The sequence below is a fragment of the Saccharomyces paradoxus genome, chromosome VIII (assembly GCF_002079055.1).
Source record: "Saccharomyces paradoxus chromosome VIII, complete sequence".
Classification (NCBI taxonomy): domain Eukaryota; kingdom Fungi; phylum Ascomycota; class Saccharomycetes; order Saccharomycetales; family Saccharomycetaceae; genus Saccharomyces; species Saccharomyces paradoxus.
In genome coordinates, this window is record NC_047494.1 from 460659 (window position 1) to 477943 (window position 17285).

Below are 17285 nucleotides of genomic sequence, written 5' to 3' on the forward strand. Positions count from 1 at the left end.
ATTTTAATTCTACACAAATCTTGGTTTAAATATTAATTATGTCTTCTTCAAAATTCAAAATCTTTTTGAGAAAATTCATACTCCTTCAAATATTGATTCCTTATCAACGCTTCAATTTTTTTCTCTTGGATGTATATAATATCAGTGTCGGTTAGCGCTTTAGAATAATCCGTCTCCATACATGATGTTTTTTCAAACGTGAACTCTGTCTCTTCCCAATCCAACATATATTCATAATCAAAGCAGTTTGTAAATAAATAGCCGTCGAACCCCACAAAAATTGGCAGCCTTTCGAGCCAGCTTTCAACTTTTTCTGAACAAGGCATGTTTTGCGTTGTCCGTGGACTGAAACATGTTGGAATTTCAAATCCAGTATTTGAATTATGCAGAATACTCCAGTTACTGAATTTGACGTCTTGATGATTAACTTTATCAAGGTGATTTAAATATGATAAATAAGGGTTTGGTAATGGTAGCGTACCATGGGGATACAAATTTGGCAAACAATTGATTGAGGAGAGCTGGGGTGACATACTATCAGTAACTCTTCTTGGTTTTTCGTACGCAGGCCACTGTTCATTTTGTCGTCTTCTTAACGCTGGATTGAACTCAGGAAAAGTTGTATTCTGTATTTTCCCGCAATCAGGTGGTATCTTATTAATTATTTCAACAATTGGAGAGCTGCGAAAGTTGTTCATTTTATTCAGCCTTGAAGCTTTAGTCTCCTTCAGTTCTGGAGTGGAAAGTTGTGCGTAACCTTGATTCATCTCAATAGAGTTTGCTCTTCTATGGAATTTCCAAAATGCTGACACTGGTGAATAATATTTCAATGTGTAAAGTGGTAAAGACTGACAAATTATCCTTAGCCATTATATAGATCATAAGTAAATGTTTTTGTTTTCAATTATGTTTTGTAGTTTGTGGTAGTTTTTCTTTGAAAACGACTGTGCCGGACAGAATTGCTGTCGCATTATCAGAAAAAAATAATGCGAAATGTAACACTAAGGACGGATGCTTCGTAAATAGGAGAAGACAATTTCGACAATGAGGAGAAAAAGTTTAACCTAGCATATACTCACCAAGTGCAATCAATAATCTGGTTATGAGAAACAGATGGAAAAAAATTATTTCAAAGTGTTCCAACCGAGGATCGAACTCGGGACCTTTGCCGTGTGAAGGCAACGTGATAGCCGCTACACTATTGGAACAAGCTTTTAGGAGATTGTATTTTCTGCTGTATTAACCAAGATATTGCCGACTCGCATAAAACAGAAATTTTTAACTAATTCCAGTACTTCAACTCGGATTGTTAAATTTACAACCAGGCCAGTTTCTTAGCCAACTTTTATTATATAATAGATTATGTGTATCTATTTTCTTAATTAAATGAAGAAAAAAAGAGGAATGATATATATCAAAAATAATCGATCTTCTCATCTTCACATTTGTAGATATTTACAACAGAATCGTGAGAGTTGGTGGCCGCAATCATCATCCTATGAGGATGAAAGGCCATCGAAGATAAAAATGCATCGGATGTGGAAGAGTAGGATAGAGACGTTGGGATTCCCGTAGCGGCTAATGTACTCGTTACGCCATTGTTATGTGTGTTTTTAAAAGAATTTAAAAGATCTCCGGATGTTGTCCATATTTTGATTTGTTTAGTCCCTGTCGCAATGATCGGAGCATGCTCATGAACCTGCATGCACGTCATTGTCGTTGGTTTTTGTTGTGAACCATACTGAGAAGTTACGTTTTGATCGACAAACGATTCCACGGGATCTTCAGACCTTATATCCCATAACTCTACGACTCCATTGGTAGCTCCACTAACCAATTCTCTGTAACCACCCCTTTGCAAATGAACGTTGTTGATCCAAACACCCTGCTTCTCATTTCCAGCTCTCCAGCGACGTATCATGGAATCTCTTGGATCCAGACGGCGGTCATATACCCTCAGGGAGCCATCTGCAAATCCTGCTACAAAGATATTACCTGCTAGCTGATCAGCCGTCAATGACGTTATTAAAGAAGATGTTTTTGCCGGAATGTCCACTTCAACCGTTTCTGTATGCGCATCCCAGACACGAATAACTTTGACATCTCCAGTGGTCAGCAATGAACCTCTTATTTGTAACCATTCAGTTAGTAAACCTGTGGATCTCGGTGTTAACAGCATATCAGTCAAGCCTCGCCAGGCTGACACAATTTTGAAAGTGTCAACATCTTGATAGTCTCTGTATATTTTGATAACACCATCCGACGAGCCTGTCAATAAAAGAGCGGAGTCATCCTCATTAATAAGTTTCAGGTCAGTAACTTTTGTGCCAAAAGGAGTACCATTGGAAAATTTGGACAATGTCTTTCCCTTTCCCCAATCAAACACTGTAATAGTACTTCTATCATCCGCAGTAATGAGCTGATCTTCAAACTGAGTAAACTTCATCAATTTTGGTTGACTTTTGTTGTTTAGACTAATCAATTTTTTGGACCAATTTCCATATATCGATAACTTTTTCTCTCCCTGTGTTTCTTGTATAATTGTTTCATTCCTGTTACGTCTCCATAACCTAGCATTATATTCAACACTGCCAGGTTCATCTGACTCTTGTTTTTTCATTTGTGGTTCTTGAAAATATTCACGTGAATAGTCTAAAAAGGTACTATTTAATGGTAATTGCAAGGGTCCAGTGTGCTTACGAAACCTTGGAGTTCCGGCTGTAGGATACAGATTATTATTACCATTCAATAAATATAAGCCTGGGGGACCCTTTTTTGAGGTATGCGATTTCATGGAGGCATTTGATGACTGAGTATCACGGCCACCATAAGATTCACTGAAACCAAGACTTTGGAAAAGTTTAGCTAGAGACGTCTGTATTGGATGAGATGCCTTTAGGTCATGTTGATGTTGCTCTTTCTTGGGTGTATTATTATCTACCCTCTCATTCGGCGAGAACGATCTTAAAGAACTTTTTACAAATTGAACTTGAGAAGAATTAAATCCAAATTTACCAGACTGGTTAGCTTTAGAACTTCTTTTCAACAAAAATTTTTCCATAACTGCAAATGGGCCACCAAGTTCCTTATGAACGCTTAATTCAAGCAAAATATAGTCTATAACCTGCTTGGATAGTTCCTTATTCTCTAAAAAGGGATCTTCAGCTAGAATCAAGAGAGACTTCCAAACAGTGTAGAAAATTGAACCATGACTGACTGAATACTTATCAGAAGTATTTCGAGTATTGATATCACTTTTTTCTAACAGTTTTATTTCCTCCAACAAATCATTGAATACAACCACAATAAAAAAGTTCGAGTAGCGATTCACAATATGTGAAAAATATACGACTAGCTCCTTACGGACTAATGGTGAACCGTCATTAATTAAAGGTAGGATTGAGATTAAGTTGGCGATTTCCTGTCTTTTCAACTTCCTCAAATCGATAATTTCCAGTTGATTTTGCATAACTTGACAATGACGAATCTGCTTTTCAATTTTCATCTGCTGCTGCTCAAGATGCTGCTGCTGCTGTTGGGACTGCTGTTGTTGTAGATGAGATTGGTTTTGGAGGTGCTGTAATTGCGAGTGTGACTGCTGATACTGTTCTTCAAATTCTTGTTGCAATCTCAAAATTATCTCTGCGTCTTGAAATCCAGATATAAAATGTTTTAATGCAAATATGGATGCAGTTCTAACTTCAGGAACGGGATCTTTCAAAGATTTCAATAATATTTCAACAGCGCCAGTATTCATACATACAAACCTGTCCAGGGGGTTATCAGCAAACAATAAACCGAGCAAAATAACACACCACTGTCTTAGTAGAGGTATCTCCGAATTTTCAATATAAAAGCACAACTTGTTGACCAATTCCAAACTAAAACAATTCTTTTGCCCCAAAGGAAAATTTCGAACGAATGACGCTAAAACAAAGACAGCCATAGCCTTCTGTTCATCGGTGGTATCGTTAGAATGATAAAATGGGAGATTATTATGTCCAAAGTTGGATGTCCTATTGCCCTGCTGGCGATCATAATATCTTGACGATGGACCATTTATGTTCTGCGATGCGGTCATTGTTAATGGATTCCCACCGTTTATCATGGCTGAGCCATTCACAGTCGAAACACCATTAACTCCCCAATCAGGTACCAACACTGTTATAAAATACATATAGCCCTTTTCTTTGATTAATTCACTTTGCGTATTTTTATAATCTATTGACATAATACGAGCCCAAATAAAAACTAGAATGGGCTTCAGCTCTGGTGCTGGACTTTGTAATAATTTTAAAACGTAAGGGAAGATACCTATTGAAAGTGACAGGTAGACTGCCCACGGACCTAAATCTAAAAACCTGGATAATAGTACTAACGCGCGTATACGATGTACTTGTGAAAGCAGGACCTGCAAAACGATGGGAAGCTGCTCAGGCGGATGTCTCACATTCGAGGCATATTTTAACCACAGTTCAAAAGCAGTCAAATTTTGTTCAAAAAATCCGGTGAATTGTTGTTGCTGTTGTTGTTGTTGTTGCTGCTGTAATTGTTGTTGTGAGCTTTGTAAAGATATTGATTTTCTCGATTGGAGGGCTGGGTTATTCACTAGAGACATTGTGCTTAAGTTGGCCACGGCAAATCTCGATTGTGTTTGTATGCTTCCGGCTTTCGTATCTTGAGCATTTGACTTAGAACTACCGCTATTCTGCAAGGTTTCCTGTTGTTGTAAGATCATCTGGCTCTCCAAGGCAGTGGCAGGGGGGGCATTTTTCAGGTCGGTCACTATTTTAGTCAACACTTCATCCATAGCCAAATCCCAAGATTTCCACATTGGATGCGTGGTTATACTATCTGGTAATTCTGGATCAGATACGGGATGACAATTGTACCAAGGCATTATTCTTTTGGCCAATAAGAAATTTCTAAAAAGCGCAGCAATCATCAAATCATGTCTAAATAATTTTTTGAAAAGTGGTCGGGGGAGAGATGTCCATGCGATGGTATCCGTTATAGCTGTAAAAATCCAATTTAGCTCTCCCAATGGCGTTCTTCTATCAGACAACATACCGGGAATATTGACGTTGGGTATTTTGGACTTAAACGAGTTCCTACTATCACCAAACGGTTGCTTTGAAGTAGCATTTTCGAAGAAAATCTTATATTTAGAATCTTTTAAGGGCGACTGCATGAGAAAGATACGGATGCTAATCTCTATTGGACAGGTGAGACAACAACTAAACAAATCGGCGGGTAGTTCCGGACTCATAAGTAAAAGTTCATCCGATGTGCAAGAGGCTAATTGGAAACAATCTTGGTAAGCTGAAGTCGGAGATGGTGCGGCAACATCATGATTTCCCTCTTCATCATCTCTGATCCTCTTTTGTACAAACTTCTGAAAATTGATTAATATATTTTCAGCGCTATTGCAATCATAGACAAATATACATGGCGCACCTAGCCAAGTTTGTAGGTCGTACAAAGATACCGGAATATATTGAGTATAACCTCTGTTGAAAACCCAAATTTCACCTGATTTTGTAGGCTTAGGCACACCATGTCCATTGTAGTGGAAAAGAATCCTATCTTCCTTAGAAGTTCTTCTCAGCGAGTTGCAAAACCGTTTGACATCCTCCACACAAGGATCCAAACTTTGTTTATAGCGTGTCCTCAAAGATAGGGTTTCGTACTGTGCTTGTAAGTTTTTACCAATTTGTTCTATGGCTTTCTTGGAGTCTTGGAAATTCAATGGATCTACCCATGCTTCAACCCTGGCACAGGGATGTGTCTTCATGACATCAGGGGGATCGACACCTAAATTCAAGCATAATAAAAGGGCTGCACTCACTGTCTTCTGTCGATCTTTCATAATCTTCCAATCGGTAATTGGTTGGTAATAACGATTTACATCCCGTTGTTTATCCTCTTCAGGTATCGGGTTCCCATTGGTTCTGTGCCGTTTATCATCAAAGTAGAATATGAAATCATTCGCGAGTGATTGCAAAAGTTGGTCACTTTGGTATTGCTCTTCAAACCCATGTCTCATCACCGTATTGAGTGGCTTTAATGGTTGAGGTCCATAAATCTCCGGCATTATGTATCTTTTACCCTTCACTGCATGCAATGAGATTCGTTAGATGTAGTTAAAGGAATCTACAAGCCAAACGCATTCGCAAAAATAAGTTAACAAGTTTTAAAACTTTTAATTAACCTATGTAAAACACTATCCCATTGATGATTCATTAAAGGATTTTTAATATTATTAATTGTTGCCTTGATTGTCATCCTATAGGGCGGGTCACCTTGAAAAATCCAAATAGAAGAAGCGATGCCATTATAAACTCTGGAAGATGATATCGTTAAGCCATTAGTGACTCCAACCAAAGGTATTGCCACAAGTAGAACAAGATATAATGGCCAGTTCATCGCATAACCCCGTAATTCTTTTGAAAAGAATCTTATCGCTCACAGAAAACTCCCCTTTGATTCTGTGCTTAGATTCGATGGCCCAGACATCATACAGGCTTATCCAAGAGTTCATTCACCAGAGTAAGAGTAAAGGCAATGAGTATCCAGTTGTGTACATTTCGTTCGAAACAGTGAATAAACCACCTTACTGCACGCAATTTATCGATGCTACACAGATGGATTTTGTACATTTAGTAAAACAGATTATATCATATTTGCCGGCTGCTACTGCCACGCAGGCGAAAAAACACATGGTCATTATCGATTCACTGAACTACATTTCTACAGAACACATAACAAGGTTTTTGTCCGAGATTGCGTCTCCTCACTGCACGATGATCGCGACTTATCATAAAGATATCAAAGATGAAAATCATACAGTAATACCTGGCTGGAATAGTAATTATCCTGGTAAATTAACTTTACTGCAGTTTATGGCCACTACAATATTAGACATTGATGTGATGTTGGCAAGCGCTCTTGATAGTGAGGAGGCGGATGAATTGTTGAATGAATTTAGAATTCCTCGGGGCTTAAATAATGATATCTTTCAATTACGACTTGTTAATAAAAGAAAGTCTGGCAGGTCATTGGAATACGATTTCATGATAAATTCAAAGGCTCACGAATATGAATTGTCATTGAATACAAAGCATGAGGAGGAGGACGGTGGTAATGGACTGGAGACTCCAGAAATGTTGCAAGGATTGACTACGTTCAACCTAGGTACATCCAACAAGCAGAAGTTGGCCAAAGATCAAGTCGCATTGCCTTTTCTGGAGGCACAAAGCTTTGGACAGGGAGGCGCTATTGTTTATGAGTACGAAAAGGATGATGACTATGATGAGGAGGATCCATATGAGGATCCCTTTTAAAGAAGAAAAACTCATAGTGAAGAGAGAGTGCTTCAAGATTATGTAAACTACGTGTTCTTTATACACATATCTAGATGCTAGGTTGTTAGTCCGTTTTAGTCTTTTTCTTTCCTAAGAACTTTTCCTTTAACTTCAATAATTTGTATTTTAAGCCAGATTGCAACGTAATTTTATCGGCTACTTCGACAGTGACCATTCTCTTCACCATCAAATTGTACAGCATACCGAATATGAGCCCCATGATTGTAGATGTTAGGATGATGACGTTATACGGCATACTAAAATCCGGTGTAGACAGGGATAACAACAGGGTTGATGTTCTCATTTCATAAAGAGGCGATGAGGATTCCATAGATAGCACAGTGATGACGGCTGCATCAATTTCGAAACCGTGGTTGGCATCTGGTGGATACTCGGCAAATTGGAGAAGGGCTTTATCAAATTGATAAGTAAAGACAATGTCCGTATTGGCTGGAATTAACATCGTGAACTCCAAATGGGCAGGTCTTTTTCTGTCGGCTGCTTGTAAATAGTATTTATCTAAGATGATATCGTTTTCTTGCAACTGTGGAGAGGTAGTAGAAGTAATTTGGAGTGAGGATAAGTAAACTCTCATGAACCATGGCAACGATTCGAAATAAATCAACTTTACAGGGGCATCATTGTCGTTATGGAATACAATACGCATCCCACCACGATCTTGACCATTACCAGTCAGGGATCTGCTTACGTGAATGGGAACAGGAACTATGGGAGCAACCTGACTGGTGTCTGTTGATTCTAAAATAAAGTCGTAGCCCGAACCACTCCCATTTTGATCGTTGGATAAGTCAAAGCAATTGTCGTGTGTACTGAAGATCGTATCATCAACTGACAAAAATGCAGTCCAAGTAGAACGGTCAACTTCTGCACAAATTTTTGTGGGCCTATTAGCGAACAAGTTGCCGTTGTTTATTGGCCTTGCAAACAGCTGAGACAGCTTGAAGCGAGTCTCTGAGGGTTCCGGTAGGGGGAAGCATTCGTAAGAGTCAAAGGGCTTATCCGTGTCACAACGCAATGTGTTCCCATCCAAAGGTTTGGGGATAGGTCTCTCACTTCTCGCCAAGGTGGAGGGAACGTGTGTTACCATTTCTATGTGTGCCTCCATCTCGTAGTGACAAAGAGCGTCTTCATCTCCAGAACAAATAGTGGAAACATCCAAAGAGATACTGTTCCATAGAGAATCAAACAATTTATGACCGTCTAACAGAGATGTTAGACCGGAATTGCCCCTAGTGGGTAATAGTTTTATGAATGGAGTTAAGTTCTCGGTACAGATGGGCTCATTAGGCAACGATGCACGCATTAAGTACAACTTCTCGGTATCATTGAAAAGAGGAGATGCGATATCAGAAATATACGACTGCCGGGGGAAGGTCGTCCTCGACTCGTCAATAAAATTTAGAGAAGAACAGAACAATCCGCTCAATGAATTGGCCAGTTTCTTCCAATTATGGAATGCATGCTCCTGATCTATGGCCTGCACTTGTGACCACAATTCCACACCTGAGGCACCTGCTTCTTTTCCAGCATGCGGCAACTGTCCCCACGACAGAGCATCCCAGAATCCTCTGGTAAATCTTAAATGAAACTGGCGCGTGGCAGTAGATTTCAACAAAGGTGGGATGGCTCGGGGGAAAGTCGTGTAGTGCTCATACGCATCATACGAGATCGATGCTACGGCCGGATCGAACGGTTCCGACTGCAATTGGAACGTAAATGAGAGTAGCAGATCATTGTTGGGCAGCGGCTTTAACACCAGTGTTTCGTCGTACGGATACCATAAACTGTCGTTAATACTAATCTGCGACACCGTGTCTTCTGCAACCACACCCAGCAGTAGAGTGCTCAACATGAAATACACCAGTGTGCCAATCATCGTCATTTTGCCTATGCTTTGTTTTGTTTCGAATGCTTGTTCCGCTCTCCTTTTACTTATTGGCTATTAAAACTACGTGTGAAAGATCGCCCAGCGCAAAAAGCTCCGGCGGCTTTCAAATAATCTCGAACTATTCCTACAATATACAAAATAGTACAGGTGGGGACAAGTCAACACTAGCTAGATAAGCGGAATGTGTCGTAAGTGGAGACTAGTGCTGACTGGGATAGGCAATCCGGAACCGCAGTACGCTGGTACGCGTCACAATGTAGGGCTATATATGTTGGAGCTGCTGCGAAAGCGGCTTGGTCTACAGGACAGAACTTACTCCCCTGTGCCTAATACGGGTGGCAAAGTACATTACATAGAAGATGAGCACTGTACGATACTAAGATCGGATGGTCAGTACATGAATCTGAGTGGAGAACAGGTGTGCAAGGTCTGGGCCCGGTACGCCAAGTACCAAGCTCAACACGTAGTTATTCATGACGAATTAAGCGTGGCATGTGGAAAAGTGCAGTTGAGAGCCCCCAGCACCAGTATTAGGGGCCATAATGGCTTACGAAGCCTGTTGAAATGTAGTGGCGGCCGTGTACCTTTTGCCAAATTGGCTGTCGGGATCGGCAGAGAACCGGGGTCTCACTCTAGAGACCCTGAGAGTGTGTCCCGGTGGGTTCTGGGAGCTCTAACTCCGCAGGAACTACAAACGTTGCTTACGCAGAGTGAACCTGCTGCCTGGCGTGCCCTAACTCAGTACATATCATAGCCCAGGTTCCGGCAACAATGGCGAGTTACTATCCTACTTACTTTGCCCTTTTTCTTTTCCACTGCACTTTGCATCGGAAGGCGTTATCGGTTTTGGGTTTAGTGCCTAAACGAGCAGCGAGAACACGACCACGGGCTATATAAATGGACAGACAGGACAGGGGCAAAGAAGAAGGGACAAGACGAAGAGAAGAGGTTGAAAGCGAATACACGTCACATATCACACGCACACACACACACACAGAATGGGGAAGTTATTACAATTGGCATTACATCCGATCGAGTTGAAAGCAGCTTTAAAACTGAAATTTTGTAGAACACCGCTATTTTCCATTTATGATCAATCCACTTCTCCGTATCTCTTGCACTGTTTTGAGCTGTTAAACCTGACTTCCAGATCCTTCGCGGCTGTGATCAGGGAGCTGCATCCAGAGTTGAGAAACTGTGTTACTCTCTTTTATCTGATTTTGAGGGCTTTGGACACCATCGAAGACGACATGTCCATTGAACACGATTTGAAAATTGACTTGTTGCGTCATTTCCACGAGAAATTGTTGTTAACCAAATGGAGTTTTGATGGAAATGCCCCAGATGTAAAAGACAGAGCCGTTTTGACAGATTTCGAATCAATTCTAATTGAATTCCACAAATTGAAACCAGAATACCAGGACGTCATCAAAGAGATCACCGAAAAAATGGGTAATGGTATGGCCGACTACATCTTGGACGAAAACTACAATTTGAATGGGTTGCAAACCGTCCATGACTACGACGTCTACTGTCACTACGTGGCTGGTTTGGTCGGTGATGGTTTGACCCGTTTGATTGTCATTGCCAGGTTTGCCAACGAGTCTTTGTATTCCAACGGGCAATTGTATGAAAGCATGGGTCTTTTCTTGCAAAAGACTAACATCATCAGAGACTACAATGAAGATTTGGTCGATGGTAGATCTTTCTGGCCCAAGGAAATCTGGTCTCAATACGCTCCTCAATTGAAGGACTTCATGAAACCTGAAAACGAGCAATTGGGTTTAGACTGTATAAACCATCTCGTCTTAAATGCATTGGGTCATGTTATTGATGTGTTGACCTATTTAGCCAGTATTCACGAACAATCCACTTTCCAATTTTGTGCCATTCCACAAGTCATGGCCATTGCTACTTTGGCTCTGGTTTTCAACAACCGCGAAGTGCTACATGGCAATGTTAAGATTCGTAAAGGTACCACTTGTTATTTAATTTTGAAATCAAGGACTTTACGTGGCTGCGTCGAAATTTTTGACTATTATTTACGTGACATTAAATCCAAATTGGCCGTGCAAGATCCAAATTTCTTAAAATTGAACATTCAAATCTCCAAGATTGAGCAATTTATGGAAGAAATGTATCAAGATAAATTACCTCCTAACGTGAAACCGAATGAAACTCCAATTTTCTTGAAAGTCAAGGAAAGATCCAGATACGATGATGAATTGGTCCCAACCCAACAGGAAGAAGAGTACAAGTTCAATATGGTTTTGTCTATTATCTTGTCCGTTCTTCTTGGGTTTTATTATATATACACTTTACACAGAGCGTAAAGCCAACGCAAAATAACATCAACAAACAACTCCGAACAATAACTAAGTACTTACATAATAGGTAGAGGCCTATCTTTAAAGGTAATTTTATATTTCATTACATCAACTAATTCGACCTTATTATCTTTCGAATTGAAATGCATTATACCCATCGGTACATCTAGCTTTGTCACCTTCCCCAATAAACGCTGTTTCTTCCCGACAAACAATGTGGCCCTTTCTCCATCAATCTGTAGCGACCCAAACCGTATTATAGTTTGGCCTCCTTGTTCGCTAAATCTTCCATCATGTTGAGAATCTTTCTTTGCCAGCGATGCAAAATCCTTAGGTAACTTCAGTTCACCTTGAATCTCCAGCACCATCATCCCCAGCGGTGTTATCACTGTGGCTTGCTTTTCTCGTGACTGCGTCAACTTTTGCCATTGAGTAGCATCTATGTCCACACTAGGCATTCTTTCCAGCGGCTTTGTTGGGATGAATGGTAGTGTTGATCTTTTTTTTATTACTCTTTTGATCATATTAGTAATTTAGCTTATTAAAAAAGATTAAAGGAAAAATGAAATTCAAGATGCTAACGTTGAGATGTACATTTTAAGAAAGCAAAAATAATACAAAGAAGAAAACCGGATATAAAAAAATAATATAAAAATGTTTAGTGCAGTAGGCAAATGGATCCGAGGCTCTCGTAATGATAGGGACTTTGTAACGAAGTATACCGCAGATCTATCACAAATAACTTCACAGATTCATCAATTAGATGTCGCGTTAAAGAAAAGTCAATCGATCTTGAGTCAATGGCAGTCCAACCTGACCTTTTACGGGATTGCTTTCACGATATTGGCCCTGAGCTACACATATTGGGAGTACCACGGCTATCGACCATACCTTGTGGTGACTACCCTGCTATGCTTAGGCTCGCTAATCTTGTTCAAATGGGCGTTAACCAAACTCTATGCATTTTACAACAACAACAGATTGCGCAAGTTGGCAAAACTTCGTGCAATCCACCAAAAGAAATTGGAAAAGTTGAAGGAAGAAACCCACTACAATGCTACAAGTTCGATCATCCAACGGTTTTCATCCGGTGAAGATCAAAACGACGATGCCATGGTACTTCTGGATGACGAATTGAACGCTAAATACCAAGAATTAAACAACCTGAAGACAGAACTGGAAAAATTCAAGAAGGAAAGCCATGTAAAAGGCTTGAAAAAGGAAGACAGCGATGCATGGTTCGACAAAATTATCAGCGTACTAGCAGGCGGTAACGAATTGAACTCAACAAACTCGTTATCTCCCTTTAAAAAAATCATATGTCCACAATGTCATTGGAAATCCGATTGCTACAGATTGGCCAGTAAACCAATCCTCTTTATCTGTCCTCAGTGCAATCATAAAACAGACGAAATAAAGGAAAGACAGGCCGCCATTGAAGCAAAACAAGAGGCACAGCCTTCGCAGTTGGAGAAGGAAAAAACAACGTGATTTGCGTTAGAACAACTACGTACCCCTATATAATATATTTATATATCATTATTTAGACAAGGACATGATAGCGTTGACTAAATCACCATTGTGAGCTTTCAGAGCTTTGATGGCTTGGTTTTTGGAAACATTAGTTTGTTGAACGACCAACTCGATATCATCCTTGTTCAAGTCACCGGCGTCGACTTCACCTTCTTCATCTGCTTCTTCTGCTGCGGCATTGACACTGCCTTCTGCAGCAGCTTGCATGTCAGCTTGGATATCTTCTGGAGATTTCGTAGCGACATCTTCGTTAGATGGCATAATACCGCTAGCTTGAGCTTGTTGTTGAGCAGCGGCTAGCTTTTGGGTGAAGTTGTCAACCTTAGCTTCACCGAAGACAACGTAGTTACCACCGGCAGATCTGAAGACCTCTGGCTTTTCAATAGCATAGATTTGGTTGTCCTTCTTTCTGAAAGTGACTCTGATGATACCTGGGATTTGCTTCAAACCCAATTTGCCAATCAATTCTCTGGCTTTCTTTTCATTCTTGTTTAAGACGGTAACGTTGGCGTTTTCTGGAATAGCAGACATTATCAATTGAGTATGTGGGAGTGTGATTGGTTGATTGGCTGCTCCTAGAAGGAGACTTTACCTTAGTTCTTATTCAAATTATAATCCTTTCTTTCAACTTTCTTCATTTTTTTCCTTCGGCGACGAAAAATTTTCAAGAAAAAAAGACCTAACAAGAAGGTGCGGGGACCTACTATATTCTATAAAGTTAAAACCTAGGACCTACTAAATTAAGAACTACCCTAAAAAGAAATACTAAAAAACCCCTCTGTAAGTTAGGTCTTGGACATTGAAATTTCACTGCAAGTTTCCCTTTTTACCTTAAAGGATATTCATTTAATTACTCTCAGTAGAAGTTGAGCCAATACGTATCATAGCTATACATCATCACGTAGGCATATATATGTAAATTCTGGTGGGAAAGCTGGCACGTTGTTATATGTCGCTTTTTATCAGGCCTTTTCTGAGGAGGCCCCGGCAGTTTTCTGTAGCAAGGTATGTGTATTGGGCTAGAGGTCCCGCCCTTCGAAGAAACTTCAGAATGTCGTCATTAGCAGCGCAATCGATAAGAGCTTACTCTAATGAGCCTAAATCTGAAAAGGATGTTTCTCCTGACGGAAAAGCGAAAAAACCATCCAACCTGAAATACATCACTGAGAGGGATTCCCTGCTTGTGCAGACCAACAATATTTTCACAAAGCTCAAAATCAATATACGATGGTTTTTGAAGAAGTCCACCCGGCCGTTCAATTCAGACGATATAAGCGCGTTCATCTCATGGATTCTCGTGAGCAATATTTTTATATTCATCTTTTGGACAACTACCTTTGTGTCTTTGATCCTTTACTTGATCAATACCGTGTTTGCACAAGAATACCTTGCGAGTAAGATCGGTAAATTCATTACGAAAAACGATTCGTTGTCAATTGTTTTTGAGACCGCCATTGTACCAGACTGGTCATCTGGGAAAATCAGCTTTCAAAAAGTTTTCGTCTCCAGGAGGCCAAAGGTATCGCACGGCTTTACCAAGGGTTCACAACAGGATGCCCTTCAAAGAGCGAAGCTGGCCCTCAGTGAAAGAATTCTGGTCAACCAGCAGGACTTTGATAATGGCAACTATACACAGTTTGATCTGACCATTGACCAAGTGGATATATCATTGAACTTCAGAAAGTGGATAAACGGAAAGGGTATCCTGGACGAAGTGACCATCAATGGGCTTAGAGGAGTCATAGACAGAACACACGTGGTGTGGAAAAAGGACGACGATCCTAAGAACTATCTGAACGTCTACCAGCCGGGCGACTTTGAAATATCAAAATTCACCATGAATGACGTCCTTTGCACACTGTACCAACCAAATGGGTTCAGGCCATTCCAAGTAAGTATATTTAACTGTGATCTACCGCAATTGAGGAAACATTGGTTGTTCTACGATATTTTGAATGCAAACAATATCAATGGAACCTACGATAATTCAATGTTCACCATACACAAGAAGTTCAGAACCGATGATCAACATCAGGACCCCACGCTATTATGGAAGCAAATGACGAGGTTTAGAGTAGACAATCTTGACATTGATCACCTCAATGCCGGCATCGAAGGGCCCTTTGGATGGATCAACGAAGGTCGTGTAAACATGATCGGCGATGTCCTTTTACCGGACGAAGACGCTGCATCTGATTCGCTGCAATTGACTGAAATACTCACAGAAATTGGCGACCGCTTAATTAAAGAAGCGAAGAGGTACACTTCATCCATTCCCCTGGTCGGGCCGGGATTCTCCCATGCTGTTGATAAAATCGATCCGAACGACTACTTTATTATGGACTTTTCTCTAAGGTTATACAATGTCAAAGCCGAAGTGCCTCTGTTCACGTCTGGCTTAACATATATCAATAGCGCATTGATAAGGCCTATTGTCGGATACATTAATTCTCATAGAACATACATCCCAATTAAATGCCGCATTGTCAAGAAAAAATCTGATTTCGAAGGCTCATGGACCATCTACGATTCATACCTTATGCGGGATCTAAGTGCGGAAGCGTACGATGCTTTTGCTAACTACGTCGCTGACGATGAAAAGAGGACATTACGTTTGAGAAGGGTTGGCTTTTGGTCACTGCAACTTATACTTCAAGTGATCTTGATGAGTCTCGGTGCCATCGCGTGAAGAATTAATGCTCCTGCTACTTTTTTGTATATACTCATCTACATAGCATAGTTTTTTCTATCAGTTTATTTAATTTGTGACGCATTTTTCTTTTCTACGCTGCGGAAAAACCTATAGTGGAAAAAAATAGACGAAAATATCAGGTCCCCCCTTATGGAAGAGAGAAGGGGAAGAGGAGCAGCAAAATAAAAAGTAGCTGAGACTTCTTTTGTTGTTAAGATTTTCTGTACGTGAGCGTGTGTGTGTGAAGAGAAGGTATAAAACTGAAGCAAAAACTGGAACCGACTATTATTGCGTTTGTGTGTGTTCATAGTATCAAAAAACCTGCAAATATAACTGTAATATATAATAAGCATGACTCGTCCCCCAGTGGTCCGTGGAATCTTTTCGTTAGGTCTTTCCGTAGCCGTTTTGAAAGGTGTTGAAAAAACAGTTCGTAAGCATTTAGAAAAGCAGGGATGGATAGAACCTCAGAAAGTGGACTATGAGTTGATTTTTACCATAGATAGGTTGAAAAACTTGGTAGATGATAAGCGTGAATCCCTAACTGCAGAACAGCTTGATACCGGTGAATTGAGCTGGCGTAAAGTATTCAATTTCATTTCAAGACAATCCAGCGAGCTGGACACACGAATATACGTTCTTATACTACTCCTATCCTTTCTGGTACCTATTGCGTGGACCGTGCTGGACGGCGATCACGAGGGTACGCTAGAAGATAACGACAACGACATTAATATGGATCTTATTGAGAACGAAAGAAGGCAGAAGCACTACAATGATGGTGAAAGGGCAGTATTGCAATTTGGTAAAAACAGATCCGAACCTATTATATTGAGCTATAAGGATATGAACGTTTCTGAAGGAGAACGTGAGTTCACCACCAAGAAAGAGCATGGTAATGGCCGTCTGATAAGCAAGAGCGAAAATGCACTGGACGAAGTGGGGAGTGAAGATGTCTCTGGTTGTCATCCGGAAAAACAACTGGAAGAAGACAACAATGAATTGAGTGAAGAAGAAAATGGTGAGGATGATGATAACAAGGAAAAGGATCGCTGCTCCAGTTCGGAAGTAGAATCGCAGAGTGAATCCAAGAAGGAAAGTACTGCAGAGCCTGACTTGCTCTCGCGGGATACCAGAACAACGTCCTCCCTTAAATCAAGTACATCATTTCCCATATCATTCAAGGGCTCAATAGACCTTAAATCGTTAAACCAACCTTCATCGTTGTTGCATTTACAAGTATCACCCACAAAATCCACTAATTTAGATGCTCAAGTGAACACTGAACAAGCATACTCTCAACCATTTAGATACTAATGTACTATATTTCCGTCATTTCGATTATTATCGTCATTTACAACGAGCTGCGAAAATTTTTTCTTCTCATCTTAAGAAGAAAAACTGAAAAATTTTGAAAAATTTAACGATGAGATGGAGTTTCAAGTAATTTTACATAGTTG

The 17285-nt window shown here is 40.2% G+C and overlaps 11 protein-coding genes and 1 non-coding gene across 12 annotated transcripts; 6 read left to right on the top strand and 6 right to left on the bottom strand.

The window, feature by feature from the left end:
- Positions 1-47: 47 nt before the first annotated feature.
- Positions 48-767, bottom strand: PFS1 (Pfs1p; the record flags this gene model as incomplete). Its single annotated transcript, XM_033910962.1, has 1 exon — positions 48-767. One exon carries the CDS (start codon positions 765-767, stop codon positions 48-50), a length of 720 nt encoding a protein of 239 aa, XP_033766853.1.
- Positions 768-1135: 368 nt separating this feature from the next.
- SPAR_Htrna11V lies at positions 1136-1208 on the bottom strand. Its single transcript has one exon. It is a non-coding gene; the product is annotated as a tRNA-Val (tRNA).
- Positions 1209-1414: 206 nt separating this feature from the next.
- On the bottom strand, positions 1415-6094 carry KOG1 (ubiquitin-binding TORC1 subunit KOG1; the record flags this gene model as incomplete). The annotated part of the gene is made up of 1 exon (XM_033910963.1): positions 1415-6094. The coding sequence occupies one exon, from the start codon at positions 6092-6094 to the stop codon at positions 1415-1417; it is 4680 nt and encodes a 1559-aa protein (XP_033766854.1).
- Positions 6095-6413: 319 nt separating this feature from the next.
- On the top strand, positions 6414-7343 carry IKI1 (Elongator subunit IKI1; the record flags this gene model as incomplete). The annotated part of the gene is made up of 1 exon (XM_033910964.1): positions 6414-7343. One exon carries the CDS (start codon positions 6414-6416, stop codon positions 7341-7343), a length of 930 nt encoding a protein of 309 aa, XP_033766855.1.
- Positions 7344-7428: 85 nt separating this feature from the next.
- On the bottom strand, positions 7429-9267 carry GPI16 (GPI-anchor transamidase subunit GPI16; the record flags this gene model as incomplete). Its single annotated transcript, XM_033910965.1, has 1 exon — positions 7429-9267. One exon carries the CDS (start codon positions 9265-9267, stop codon positions 7429-7431), a length of 1839 nt encoding a protein of 612 aa, XP_033766856.1.
- A 187-nt stretch (positions 9268-9454) lies between these two features.
- On the top strand, positions 9455-10027 carry PTH1 (aminoacyl-tRNA hydrolase; the record flags this gene model as incomplete). The annotated part of the gene is made up of 1 exon (XM_033910966.1): positions 9455-10027. One exon carries the CDS (start codon positions 9455-9457, stop codon positions 10025-10027), a length of 573 nt encoding a protein of 190 aa, XP_033766857.1.
- Positions 10028-10271: 244 nt separating this feature from the next.
- ERG9 (bifunctional farnesyl-diphosphate farnesyltransferase/squalene synthase) lies at positions 10272-11606 on the top strand (the record flags this gene model as incomplete). Its single annotated transcript, XM_033910967.1, has 1 exon — positions 10272-11606. One exon carries the CDS (start codon positions 10272-10274, stop codon positions 11604-11606), a length of 1335 nt encoding a protein of 444 aa, XP_033766858.1.
- Positions 11607-11656: 50 nt separating this feature from the next.
- Positions 11657-12058, bottom strand: CTF8 (Ctf8p; the record flags this gene model as incomplete). The annotated part of the gene is made up of 1 exon (XM_033910968.1): positions 11657-12058. One exon carries the CDS (start codon positions 12056-12058, stop codon positions 11657-11659), a length of 402 nt encoding a protein of 133 aa, XP_033766859.1.
- Positions 12059-12254: 196 nt separating this feature from the next.
- LNP1 (Lnp1p) lies at positions 12255-13091 on the top strand (the record flags this gene model as incomplete). The annotated part of the gene is made up of 1 exon (XM_033910969.1): positions 12255-13091. The coding sequence occupies one exon, from the start codon at positions 12255-12257 to the stop codon at positions 13089-13091; it is 837 nt and encodes a 278-aa protein (XP_033766860.1).
- A 48-nt stretch (positions 13092-13139) lies between these two features.
- On the bottom strand, positions 13140-13664 carry EGD2 (Egd2p; the record flags this gene model as incomplete). Its single annotated transcript, XM_033910970.1, has 1 exon — positions 13140-13664. One exon carries the CDS (start codon positions 13662-13664, stop codon positions 13140-13142), a length of 525 nt encoding a protein of 174 aa, XP_033766861.1.
- Positions 13665-14082: 418 nt separating this feature from the next.
- On the top strand, positions 14083-15822 carry MDM31 (Mdm31p; the record flags this gene model as incomplete). The annotated part of the gene is made up of 1 exon (XM_033910971.1): positions 14083-15822. The coding sequence occupies one exon, from the start codon at positions 14083-14085 to the stop codon at positions 15820-15822; it is 1740 nt and encodes a 579-aa protein (XP_033766862.1).
- A 354-nt stretch (positions 15823-16176) lies between these two features.
- On the top strand, positions 16177-17142 carry NVJ1 (Nvj1p; the record flags this gene model as incomplete). The annotated part of the gene is made up of 1 exon (XM_033910972.1): positions 16177-17142. One exon carries the CDS (start codon positions 16177-16179, stop codon positions 17140-17142), a length of 966 nt encoding a protein of 321 aa, XP_033766863.1.
- Between the last annotated feature and the right edge of the window lie 143 nt (positions 17143-17285).